Raw genomic sequence first — 13975 nt, 5'->3', positions numbered from 1 at the left:
ACCAGAACAGATCCACTTGATGCTTCTGTGTTTTCACTGGTGACACAATGGTGCCATCATGTGTCCCTAGCATTCCCATTCCGCTCCTCCAACTCTTCAGGAGGGCTGGGAGTCAGTGAGCTATAGTGGGGAGGAGGCCCCTGGCCTTCTTGATCCCTTTACATATGGTATCGCCGGATAGACCCTCTACTCTAGGCCTGCTGGAAGACAGTGTCCTTTGAAAGGCAAAACAGAGTAAAGAAAAGGACAGTCTGAAAATCATTCTCTGGGAGCAAAGTAAAACCACTGTACTGAAAATAACTGTCCAGAGTAGCCAGGGTGATGTGAGCGTGTGTGTTCAAGCACCATAATAAGGTGACCTCAAACGTGAAAGTATTCCACCCCCCACCTCTCCCCTCCTCCTTTTTTATGCTGCTGGGGTTGAAACCAGTGTTCAACACTGAGCCCTGCCTGGTGCCCTCAGCGCTTCTGCTCTCTCTCCACTCTGCTACTCTCTTAGCCTCCCTTTCTCTCACCCTTTGAGCTCCAGACTTGAAACAGTGGCTGCCAACCCAACACCACATCTCTTTGACCTTCCTCTGCCCTGGATTTTTCTACTCAAGGGGAATAACTTATCCAAGGGGGTCTTTTTGAGAAAGTTGAAATAAAATGCAAAGGAAAACAAAAAGAAACTGTGAAGGGGTAAAAACAAAAGTTCTGCCAAAAATATCTTTTTCTTTCCCTTCCTCTCCTCCCTCCCTGTATCTCCTTTCCTTTCCCTTCCTTCCTTCCTTCCTTCCTTCCTTCCTTCCTTCCTTCCCTCTCTTCCTCCCTCCCTCCCCCCTCCTTCTCTCTCTCTTTCCTCCCTCTCTCTCCTTCCTCACCTACTACCTTCTTTCCTTCTTTTCTTGCTGAGAAAGGGTCTCACTTTCTAGATCATGTTGACTCGGAACTCACTGGTCACTGTGTAGCCCAGGCTAGCCTTGAACTCACAGCAATTCTTCTGTCTAGACCTCCTGAGTGATGGAATTACAGGTGCGAGGCCTGTGAGGCCTGCCTGCTTTCAACTTCCCTTTCTTTAAAATGTATGTATCTATTATTTTCTGTCAGCATCATTATTTGCGTATGAGGTGTGATGTGGGAGAGCGTAGGGGCACGTGTACCATGTTGTCTGTGAAGAGGTTAGAAGACAACTTGAAGGAGTCAGTTATTGCTTCAGCTGTGGGCTCTGGGGACTGAAGTCATGTTTGAACAGCAAGACCTTTTACCTACTGAGAAAAAAAAAACTCACCAGGTTTAATTTCCTTTTCTTGACACAGCTAAAGTTAAACAGACAATGAGCACAGCATGATTTGATTTTAATGAAGCTTAGGAAGCCTGCGTCTTCTAGAGGGTATGGGTCCCCTCTGACAGTCTGATGACGTATACAAAACCCTTCTTTTGAATAATATTCTTAAGCGCATCAATAAAATACTCATCACATGAAGGCAGGGCGCATATTAAAACACGGCTATCACATTACCCACAATGTGATACAGTAGCCTTGCTCTATGAACTAAGAAACCTACTGGAATTTGGAAGTCATCATTTGCATGAGTCAAACTTTGCGATGGCTGTAACAACTACTTGAACGAAATGCAAATCTCTGCTGTGTCTGTTACTGACAGAATCAGAGGAGCTGCTTTCGCGTCCGAGGCTTATTGCCTACATTCATCACTGAAGGAATGGCTACATCCCATCTAGAGTGAATAACTGGAAAGCCACGTTTCTTTCCACCAAAACGGAAAGTCCCCAAGCTGCCCCTGAATTCTTAGTCTACAACACTCTGGTTAAGAATCTTTTTAGGATATCAAATTATAGACTCACTGACCTTTATTTATGGCTAGAAACCAATTATGAGTGAGTATATCCCATGTTCATCTTTTTGGGTCTGGGTTACCTCACTCAGGATAGTGTTTTCTATTTCCATCCATTTGCATGCAAAATTCGAGAAGTCATTGTTTTTTACTGCTGAGTAGTACTCTAATGTGTATATATTCCATACTTTCTTCATCCATTCTTCCATTGAAGGACATCTAGGTTGTTTCCAGGTTTTGGCTATTACAAATAATGCTGCTATGAACATAGTTGAACAAATGCCCTTGTCATATGATCGGGCATCACTTAGGTATATTCCCAAGAGATATCCTAAAGAAGCTAAATAAGAAGGTGAACCCAAAGAAAAACATATAGTTATCCTCCTGGTTATGGGAAGTAGACAAGATTGCCGGGCAAAAAACTGGGATCTTGGGGGTGGGGTGGGATGGTGGTAAGGGGAGATGGGGAGAGAAAAGTGAGAAGGGAGGATGGGGGGAACTTGGGGAAACGGGATGATTGGGATAAAGGAAGGTTGGATAAGGGAGCAGGGAAGCACATATCTTAATTAAGGGAGCCATCTTAGGGTTGGGAAGAGACTTGGACCTAGAGGGGCTCCCAGGGGCCCAGGGCGATGTCCCCAGTTAGTTCCTGGGGCAGCTGAGGATAGGGAACCTGAAATGACCCTATCCTATAGCCATACTGATGAATATCTTGCATATCACCATAGAACCTTCATCTGGCGAAGGATGGAGATAGAGACAGAGACCCACACTGGAACATCGGACTGAGCTCCCAATGTCCCAATGAGGAGCAGAAGGAGGGAGAACATGAGCAAAGAAGTCAGGACCACGAGGGGTGCACCCACCCACGGAGACAGTGGGGCTGATCTATTGGGAGCTCACCAAGGCCAGCTGGACTGTGACTGAAAAAGCATGGGATAAAACCAGACTCTCTGAACATGGCGGACAATGAGGGCTGCTGAGAAGCCAAGGACAATGGCACTGGGTTTTGATCCTACTGCATGTTCTGGCTTTGTGGGAGCCTAGCCAGTTTGGATGTTCACCTTCCTAGACCAGGATGGAGGGGGGAGGACTTTGGACTTTCCACAGGGCAGGGAACCCTGACCGCTCTTTAGACTGGAGAGGGAGGGGGAGAGGAGTGGGGGGAGGGGGAGAGGAGTGGGAGGAGGGGGAGGGAAATGGGAGGCTGGGAGGAGGCGGAAATTTTTTTTCAATAAAAAAAAAATAAAAAAAAATAAAAGTCGGGCGGTGGTGGCGCACGCCTTTAATCCCAGCACTTGGGAGGCAGAGGCAGGCGGATCTCTGTGAGTTCGAGACCAGCCTGGTCTACGAGAGCTAGTTCCAGGACAGGCTCCAAAACCACAGAGAAACCCTGTCTCGAAAAAACCAAAAAAAAATAAAAAAAATAAAAATAAAAAAGGGGAAAAAAAGAAGTGTGTGTGTGTGTGATTTGTGTACTTTTATAAAGAAATAAAGCCCCTACAAAAGTCGTGGAATAAAAAAAAAGAATCTCTGCTCTCATTCAGGAAGCAGAGGTAGTGAGTTCAAGGCTAGCCTAGTCTATAGAGTGAGTTCCAGGATGGCTGGGGCTACATAGAAGAGACCCTGGCTTGAAAACAAACAAACAAGCAAAAAGCAAAACAAAACCCCCTCTGCTCTAACAGGTCATATAGTTTACTGTGATTTGGTACCATCTGTTCCCTACCCATCTCATCCCTCAGGATGCCACTATTTCTCCCCTCCAAGCTTCTAAGCTTGCCTCTGTAGTTGACCTCCCAGAAGGCCTTGGCTGCTGGTTCATTAGCCCACCAGTGATCATTGAGTCTGCTGAACATCAGCTAGCTTTTCCTGATGATCTAATGTCACTCACGGAGACCTCAGACCTTACAGAATTCTTTTACAACATTCTTATACTAGGGGAATCACCCAAGCTCTTTCTAGTAACACTAATCTATCAATAAATCACCACTCTGTCCCACTCTTACATTTGATCCCTTTCAGGTAATGCATACAGTACAACTCCTGAGAAGACTGGGATAATATTTAAACCAGACCGGCTACAGGCTCCCTCCTGACCTCTGGGCCTCCACTCCAGTCTCCCCCGGCTGAGGTGGAGGGACCCAAGCAGGTGCTGGCACCAGAGTCTTTCTCATGTGGGGATACCCGACCTCTTTCTGGATCTGTTCTCTGGCCCTTGAGGTTTACTCACCTAAAATGACATAGACTGGGATCCACTGTAGGACAGAGAGTGTTCGGAGGCCTTCCTGCACATCTTGTTGGGAGAAAAAGGCCATGGTCTCTGTCGGTCCACTGTGGCAAGAAGCTCAAGCAGAAGCGCTAAGCCACTGAGATAGAGCTGATGTCGGACGCTTTGTTCTAATCTCTTATATCTTATATGCTTAGCTGCTGAGCTGCTGAGCTGCTGTTAGGCTCGACCAAACCTTTCCTCCAGTTTGCTTGACTCCCTGCTCCGCCCCAACTTCCTACACACATAAGATTGCACATTAGACTAGTATGTTTCCTTTCTGTACATGGACCGCTGATTTGGATGAGGCCACAGTGGCCTCGGGTAGCTTTAGCTGTTAGATGGCCTCTAAGTAGTTCAGAAGAAAGGAATGACTTTCTCCTCCGTACCTGGCAGCTCTCCAAAGCAGCCCGCTGCTAGTACCTGCTACAGAAAAGCATTAGGGACCACATTTGCTTCTGCTCCAGTGGCCAATTTGGCTCCTTCAGCTGAGAGCCACCCAGCCCAATAGAACTGTTTTGCACTATGCCTAGCTGCACTCCTCCAATTCTTCTTTGTGCCTCTGTTCCCAGGGGTTCTGGATCAGCAGACATCATATAGCAAATACGGAAAACCACTGCTTGAAACTGCAGCAGCACCACACTCCATGACCCCCAACTATACCCTTTGGAAAATTCATGTTGGAAGGCGGTATAGTGGGGAGAATCATAGACTTCAGAGCAAGACAGTAGGAGTTCAGATCTGATCCCTGACACTCATAAGTTAGTGACTCCCCATGCCTTGGTCTACCCATCTTTAAATTGGGGACAATGAGAATGCCTGCTTCACAGTGTTGTAAATTGGGGACAATGAGAACGCCTGCTTCACAGTGTTGTAAATTGGGGACAATGAGAATGCCTGCTTCACAGTGTTGTAAATTGGGGACAATGAGAACGCCTGCTTCACAGTGTTGTCTTGAGGATTAAATGAGTGGATAATCATGATGTGCTCAGCACAAGCCTTGGAGCCCAGTGTGTAATGTGAACACCTTCCCCAAGATTATCTTTGTTTTCAGCATATGGCGGCTAACCATCTGGCTGTTTCTGGTTAAGTGTTGTGCTTCTGTCTATCAGTCTTTGCAAAATTAAAGACCATTCCAAGTTCCATATCTCAGAATTGATTTTTTTCTAGTCATTATCTATTGGATGATATTGTCTGTAAGTCACCATTGCTATGTACTGAGAATTCAGTGCGGAAGAAGACAGACACAGTTTTGACTTCAATAAGCTTAGGGTCTAACAGAAGAAACAGACATTTAAAAAACAACTACTCCCTGAAACAGAACCTTTTGGATATTGTCCTGCAAAACACTGCAGTCAATGAAACAGATATTTAGTTCTAGAGACAAAGTTTTGGATTGAATTACTGTAGCCACTGACCACTTCTTAATCTAGTGTTTGATGCTCTGCTCATAAATTCAAATTTAATTACTTCTGATGCTTCTGTAGTTTTCTGAGTTTGAAGATGGCATTGCCAGCAGATCAGGTAGCTCACCTAAAGGCAAAGAAGCTGTGAGTATTATCAGTTTGACAATGTAACGTGGAAATAAATTGGATTAATTTGCCAAAAAAAAAATCTCAAAAATGTCTATACAGTTGAATTTGGAAAAGATCAATATTCCCTACACAAGATCTTGAATATAAAAGATAGACAAAAAGTTCCTGCTTTGTGTAACTAAAAGTGTGCTTGTAAAAATCAAATGAAAAATGATATCAAATGTCCTACAAGTATGAGAGAATACTGATCCATCTGTCCCACCTAGGCGACGATGCAAGTCCTTGCTGCTAATCTGACTAATTAATGGGACCCTTCAGAGGTGATCTTGGGAAAGCAGATAAGAAGGGGCCTGGAGAGCCCATGGCAGACGAGACCAACACATCAAGAGCTCTGAGGATCTTACTGATCAGGTCTCTGCTCCTCTCCACTTTCAGATGGGGGTACAGAGGAAATGTATGAAAGTCTCAAGGTGACAGGTGGAATCAGAACAAGGGCAGGGCCAAACTGTCTCCCATCTCTGTGTCCCTAACATAGAGCTCAGGACCACCTAGCACAGGGAAAACTTTACTCAAGTAAATGCTGCTGGAACCAATGGGGGAGCTTAGAGCTTCTGGTCCCTAAGGAGGTAAAAGTATCTCGTCAATGGTCACACAGTCGAGAGTTTTCTCTTCCATCGTCTTTGACTTCCCTGGTGGCCGTAGTCTATTTACTGGTGACACTGCTACCATTCACTGGCCAACTCTTTTTTTCTATTTATTTATTTATAATTGAAAAAAATTTCCATCTCCTCCCAGGCTCCCATTTCCCTCCCCCTCCCCCGCTCTTCTCCCCCTCCCCCGCTCCTCTCCCCCTCCCTCTTCAGTCTGAAGAGCAGTCCAGATACCCTGCCCTGTGGGAAGTCCAAGGTCCCCCCGTCCATCCAGGTCTAGAAAGGTGAGCATCCAAACTGGCTAGGCTCCCACACAGCCAGTACATGAAGTAGGATCAAAACCCAGTGCCATTGTCCTTGGCTTCTCAGCAGCCCTCATTGTCCGCCATGTTCAGAGTCTGGTTTTATCCCATGCTTTTTCAGTCACAGTCCAGCTGGCCTTGGTGAGCTCCCAATAGATCAGTCCCACTGTCTCCGTGGGTGGGTGCACCCCTCGTGGTCCTGATTTCCTTGTTCATGTTCTCCCTCCTTCTGCTCCTCATTGGGACCTTGGAAGCTTAGTTCAGTGCTCCAATGTGGGTCTCTGTCTCTATCTCCATCCATCGCCAGATGAAGGTTCTGTGATATCGCCCTGGGCACCTGGGAGCCCCACTAGGTTCAAGTCTCTTGCCAACCCTAAGATGGCTCCCTTAATTAAGATATATACTTCCCTGCTCCTATATCCACCCTTCCTTTATCCAAACCATCCCATTCCCCCAAGTTCCCCCCATCCTCCCCTTCTCACTTTTCTCTCCCCATCTCCCCTTACCACCATCCCACCCCACCCCCAAGATCCCAATTTTTTGCCCGGCAATCTTGTCTACTTCCCATATCCAGGAGGATAACTATATGTTTTTCTTTGGGTTCACCTTCATATTTAGCTTCTCTAGGATTACAAATTATAAGCTCAATGTCCTTTATTTATGGCTAGAAACCAATTATGAGTGAGTCCATCCCATGTTCATCTTTTTGGGTCTGGGTTACCTCACTCAGGATAGTGTTTCCTATTTCCATCTATTTGCATGCAAAATTCATGATGTCATTGTTTTTTACCGCTGAGTAGTACTCTAATATGTATATATTCCACACTTTCTTCATCCATTCTTCCATTGAAGGACATCTAGGTTGTTTCCAGGTTCTGGCTATTACAAATAATGCTGCTATGAACACAGCTGAACAAATGCTTTTGTAATATGATAGGGCATCTCTTGGATATATTCCCAAGAGTGGTATTGCTGGGTCCTGGGGTAGGTTGATCCCGAATTTCCTGACAAACCGCCACACTGATTTCCAAAGTGGTTGCACAAGTTTGCATTCCCACCAGCAATGGATGAGTGTACCCCTTTCTCCACAACTTCTCCAGCAAAGGCTATCACTGGTGTTTTTGATTTTAGCCATTCTGCCTGGTGTAAGATGATATCTCAAAGTTGTTTTGATTTGCATTTCCCTGATCGCTAAGGAGGTTGAGCATGACCTTAAGTGTCTTTTGTCACTGGCCCACTCTTGACCCAGAATACATGCTGTTGAAACCCAGGGAAATACCAAGCATATGTGACATAGAACCTTAGTTAAAATGTGCAGGATAAATATAATACGGTAACTCTAAGGGTACAGTAGTGGTGTGCCTACCTTGGTGGTGACCAACAGCTCTCTGATTGGACTTAAGAGCCACTCAACAAGAGTGAAGTGATGTCTGGTACTGGAAACCTAGCCTCCTACTCAGTGCTAGTGAAGTCATGGCTACTGGAGGAGAATCTAAACTCCACTGTATTAAACCAGCATAGTACCTAAGCACATTCTAAATACGTATCCTTAGACTCACAGATAAACGTGGTCCTCACTCCTCATCAAGGAAATGTCTCTTTGCAACAGACAGAGACCATTATAGAAACTACAACCAATCAAAACACAGTTGTGAAGCTCATTCCTAATGGATACGTGTACAAAATACTCCCACACATAAGACTTCGGGAACATTGTGGAAGAGGGTGTGGAAAGACTGTAAGACCCAGAGGATCGTGGAATTTGCTGTGAGATTGTGTCTCTTAATAATTTCAGAAGGCTCTGGGTGTGGCAGTGCACACCTTTAATCCCAGTACTTGGGAGGCAGAGGCAGGTGGATCTCTGAGTTTGAGGCCAGCCTGGTCTACAGAGTGAGTTCTAGGACAGCCAGGTCTGATTCACAGAGAACTCCTGTCTCAAAAACCAATAATAATAATAATAATAATAATAATAATAATAATAATAATTTCAGAAGCTATACCCATAAAGACTCTCCAACAGGACTGTCTACACATCTATAGGATGATATCAATATACATGCCAAAGTGGACAGGAGGCCTCAGCCCTTCACAAAGAACTACAGGTAACTGAGGAAAGCTGGAAGAGTTGTCTAGTGCCAATTGCTCAGTCTTGAAAACGTACATACAAGTAATGTTACATGGACTGAACAGGTTATATTTCGGAATGAAAAAGAGGTCATGGATTTGAAAGAGAGCCAGAGAGGTGTATGGGAAGGTATGGGGGGAGGAAAAGGAGGAATGATGTATGTTATCATACTATAATCTCAAAAGTAAAAGAACAGAAATAATTAAAAGACACTGAATAAAGGGCTTTTGTATACTCCCCGAGTCTTAGTTTTCTCATTTGGTAGAAGATATTAACCACACGTATCTGGATGTGTTCGCACATGCCTGTAATCCCAGAACTTGGGAGGTGAAGGCAGGAGAATTAAGAACTCAAGGTAATCTTTGACTACATAGTAAGTTTGAGGCCATCCTGGGATAGGTAAGACCTTGTCTCAAAAAACAAAACCAAAAAACCCAACAACTAAACAGGAAAGATTACTTATTTGCTGTGAGGATTTGTTGTGATGTTTGGAAAGCCTGGTACCCAAAGCTGGTCCACCGTACTGGAATTTGGCAATGGGGAGTGGCATGTGCCGTGGGATATATAGACTTCGAAGAGCCTGGCCTCTAAGGGTGTGGACAGCCCACCCCCAAATCTGCAGAACTTTGCTGCAGTGCAGGGATAGTTGCCTCTGAGAGAAGCTTCAGGCTTAGGGAGCAGAAACAAAAGTGAAACCTGGAAGGTGGTTGAGCGGAACCGCTCCTCACGAGTCCCTTTATGACTGGGTCTAGCATGTACTGAAGGAGGCTAAGAAGTGGTGGTTGGACTAAGGATCTGAGAGGGTAAAAGGCAACCCAGACGGAGCTCTCAGGATCCCTAGAAGCATGAGTCACTGAGTCGCTTATTAGACCGGGCCAGCACAGTGGCTTCCAGTGCCTGGTGTAGGTGAGGCTGAGTATTGTCCAGGATCAAGAGCTTTCTGGATGCACCTGCTTTGACCTGGGTCAAAGGTGAACAGCGAGTCCATCCAGCTTTTGCTCTTACCACTGTTTCCTGTACTTCAGGAGCATGCTGTCCACTGGCCTCCATGTTACTTCTGGAGGAAATGCTGTCAAAGACGGTTCTTACAAAATGAAAACCAAAGCAAGCCAACAGCGGCTTACAGCCAGGTATAGTGGAACACATCTGTAATCTCAGTGTCCAGAAAGCTGGAGCAGGAGACTTGGGAGTTTGAGGCCACCCTGGACTAGAGAATAAGTTCCAGGCTAACCTAGATTGCACAGTGAATTCCAGGCCAGCTTGGCCTATCTAATGAGACTCTGTGACAAAAGGAATTAAGAGAATAAAAACAAACAACGACAAAAACACTCTTATGGGATCTCTGGCCTATTTTAAACTTTCAAAGATGCTGTTACCTTGGAGATCAACTCCAAGTCCTAGAGCCTAGGTCTGGACCCCTTTTTACACTCATTTCTGTTCTCCTTAAAAAAATCTCATTTAAAGCCAAGTTTGGTGATACATGCCTGTACTATCAGCATTCAGAAAGCTGAGGCAGGAGGATCACTCTAAGGTATAGACCATCCTGGACTACATAAGGATACCACATCTTTTATTATTTCTAAGTGTCTATTCTCCATACCACATATAGCCTTGCTCCTCAGTCTGCCACAAGCTAGGCGTCCTTTCATCCATGGTAGTCTCAGACCGGCCTGAGTCTTTTCCATCCTTCAGTGTTCAGTGGAAATGTTATTCCCGAGACACGGAGCTCTCTGAGTCCCCACTGCACATTATATGTACTTTTGGGAGCACATATACCAAAAAGTTAGGCTGTGTGCCTAGACAACCAGGTTCTAGTGCCACTCTTGGTAGACAATAAGCCTTTATTTTAGCACATGTTCTTTGAGTAGCCAGCATGCTCACAGGGCTCAGAATTCAAGAGGGCGTTCAATGGAAAGCTTTCTTTTCACACCTGCCCTGTAGCATCTCTACATCCTTCCCCCTTCAGTGCTACTTTTTCCTAAGCAAATCGGGGCACTTGTTTGGCTAACTGATTAAAATAAAATGTACTAAAACCCTGTAAGCAATGCAAATGTTCAAAATCCGAGGATGGCTACACAAGTGATGGCATACTAACATTGGAGACTATCTAGTGGTCAGTAAGGCAAGACAATTACTTCAAGGTGCACTGGTGTATTCTTTACTAAACTTTCAAGGAGAAGGTGGAGTGAGCTCCATTTAGTGGAAAAGCAGTCTCCACTGAAATGCTCCATTAGTCTGCTAGCTATGGAGCTGACTGCAGCTTTAAGGTAAAGCTATTCTGAGCTTTCTTTTATGCAGAGTTGTTTGAATATGAAAAGAACGAGGCTGGATTATTGTGAATCTTCCTGATGAAGCAGCATGATTCATGTTAGGACTCATTCATCCCCCGATCCATTCAGCAAGTGTTTGAATACTTGCTTTCTCAGTCGGGAGAAGCCAGAAACAATGGTGAGCTTTGGAGGATGAGCACAAGTCGGTTATGGGGACACAAGGAGCCCTGATGGAGAGAGGACTGGCAATGGCTGAGTCCATTTCGAGGCTGTCAAGCTCTCATTCTGTTTGTACATCAGGAGGAGCCGTGTGGCACATGACAGGAGACATGCCTGGGGTTTAGGTGGAAAAGTCAGGGCACGTAACTGTCATAGGCTAAAATGATCTGGGACACAGAAGGTAGGGTGAAAGAGGGGGAGAGACATAAGGAAACGAGAAGGGACATTAATTAAAGGTGGCAAAGAAGTCTCAAAAAATATTTCTCAATTCTTTGGGGCCAGAGCCAGGAGCGAGGGCCAAGGGCAGCAGATGCTGAATGTCCCCTTTCCTCCTCTGTAGGATGCACACACTCATGGCCAGTGTGTGTTGTTTGTTGTTCTGGAAGGCCTGGTAGATGAAGAGAGCTTTGACTGGCTAACAAAATATGCAGGAGTCCTGGAGTGAGAGGCGGTCAGAGAAAGCTTATAAGCTTTCCGTTAAGCAGAGATGAGCCAGGGCTAGACACAGAGAGGGTTTGGCAGACCCGGAAGGCAAGGGGCAGGGATATTTCCTTGTAGGCTGATTTTCTTTGTAGGTTGAGGAAGGAGGAGGTGGTAGAAAGAATGGTGTGTGTGTAGGAATTTCCCAGTGAGTAGATCTTAGATGTCCCTGAGAGGTTCAACAAACAAAACTGATGGAATCGTTGCTTAAAACAGGAACAGAGAGCAGTTTGCTACCGGGATACAGTCTCTGCTTTCTCAGGCCTTATGTGCACTGGAGACAGTGCAGCCCACTGGAAGCTCTTCTGGAGTCAGCGGATCTGGAATTCAGGTTCCTTAGAGCTAAGTGATCTTTGGACACTCACTTATCTGAACCTCATTTTTTTTTCATCTGCATACTCAGACTTTGGTAATATATAACTTGGGCAGTTTTAGGGATTAGAAATGTTCTGTACAAAGCTACTAGGATCTATACATACACACACGCACACACACACACACACACACACACACATCAGGTGCTTACTATACCGTAGCTAATAGCATTATTGCTATTACTACACTGGAGTAGGGTAGCCTAAGACATTGCTCAGTTTTACTGTCATTGAGGGATTTCTTATCAGTTGGGACTAAGAATTTGAACGCTAAGACTGTTCATTATTCTTTCCATATATTTGTCAAAGGCAGCCTTGGAGCTAGACAAGTGAAACCCAGTTCTCAGAGTCTGCTTACTGAGAATCGCCTTTGGCAGATATTCTGGCATACAAAGAAAAGCATGCCACAAACCTTTTGGCTGCTGCTGATCTGCAGAAGACAGCTTGAGAAAACACTGACACTGTGGCTCTGGGCATCATCCCATTCCGAATACCCATATTTTAGAAGGTATCTCTGAGAGATCCAAATGCCCCTTCAAAACCTGCACAATCTGGGCTTGGTAGCGCATGCACATAGTTCCAGCCTCCGGGAGGCTGAAGCAAGGAGAATCACTTGAGCCTGGGGATTTGAGGCCATACTGGGTTACAGTAAAACGTACTTTTTAAAAGTATCATAGCACACAATGAACAATTCCCCATATCATAAAATCTGTGCTGCACCTGGTGCTCTCCATTTCTTACTCCGTTCAGGAGGAAGGTCAGTGATGAGCTGGTGTGGAGGAAGGTCAATAGTGAGTGGGTATGGAGGAAGGTCAATAGTGAGTGGGTATGGAGGAAGGTCAATAGTGAGCTGGTATGGAAGAAGGTCAATAATGGGTTGGTATCGAGGAAGGTCAATAGAGTTGGTATGGAGGAAGGTCAATAATGGGTTGGTATCGAGGAAGGTCAATAGAATTTGTATGGAGGAAGGTCAATAATGGGTTGGTATGGAGGAAGGTCAATAGTGAGTTGTGGGTAACCCTTGAAGCTGTCTGATAGGCGAAGGAAGCTTCATCATACCCTCTCATTCATATTGTGTGGACACATTATTTCAAATAGGAAGTTTCTTTGAAGTACACGCTGCAAAGCATTAAAAAGCAAGGATTACCTGTTTCGCGTGTTTGTTTCCTGTGCTCCTCACTCCAGGGGTAAGAACGGTTGTGTCTCTGAGGGGCTAAGAGGGTGACAAGTTGGGGCTAGAGCTCCAACATCCCTGGCACGGAAACTGGAGTAAACTGCCTTGCTTGATGTGTAGCCTAGCTGTGCAGTAGGCAGAAAGGAATCTGGGGAAATGCCGTGCAGGTGGAGAAGACGGCTGTTTTGCAAGGAGACCGTGGTAACAATGTACAATTGCTGTAGGCTGACCCGCCAGGATGGGTGCTAACGTGCCAACTGTGCCTATGTGCCAACCTGAGGCCAAAAGGAAGTGGAAGAGGCAGCTCTTTTGGAGTTCAGATACCAGAGAACTAATTTTAGTTTTAAAAGTCCCTCCTTTTCAAGTAGCTTTAAATGACAAAAGGAAACATTTTGTTCCAGGTGACAGATTCCCAAGAATTGAAACTAACCCAGAACACCATTACTTTCGGATGTGAATCATCCCTTTGGCCCCCTGCTGTGTCTTTCTCAAGAGGGTCTTGAGAGGTGCCAGAGTGCCCGGGACATTTCAGTATGGGAAACATTACTTCACATTGGTAACAACGGTGCACATCTGGAATTCCAGTGCTCAGCTGAGGCAAGAATTTAAGGCCACTCAAGAGGAAAAAAAATGGAAAAGATAAAAGATGAATGGGACTCCCCCACCCACACCTTGCCTTATGTTTCTCCCTCAGGACCCACTTTTCTTTCTTTTGACAGTGTTACTAGGCTGGCTTCAATACTAT

At 45.3% G+C, this 13975-nt stretch overlaps 1 protein-coding gene across 1 annotated transcript in view; it reads right to left on the bottom strand.

Moving 5' to 3' along the window:
- The window catches only part of LOC121443321 (acyl-CoA wax alcohol acyltransferase 1-like), a 53654-nt gene extending 49504 nt beyond the window's left edge, over positions 1–4150 (bottom strand). Inside the window, exon 1 of the mRNA XM_041645039.1 lies at positions 4066–4150. Coding sequence (XP_041500973.1) covers positions 4066–4150 — 85 coding nt within the window. The remainder of the gene's footprint in view (positions 1–4065) is intronic.
- Positions 4151–13975: the final 9825 nt, after the last annotated feature.

The sequence above is a fragment of the Microtus oregoni genome, unplaced genomic scaffold (assembly GCF_018167655.1).
Source record: "Microtus oregoni isolate MIOR12 unplaced genomic scaffold, Mior012 000104F_ref0000108, whole genome shotgun sequence".
Classification (NCBI taxonomy): domain Eukaryota; kingdom Metazoa; phylum Chordata; class Mammalia; order Rodentia; family Cricetidae; genus Microtus; species Microtus oregoni.
The sequence above is the reverse complement of the archived record's forward strand: the minus strand, read 5'-3'. Positions and strand labels throughout refer to the sequence as shown.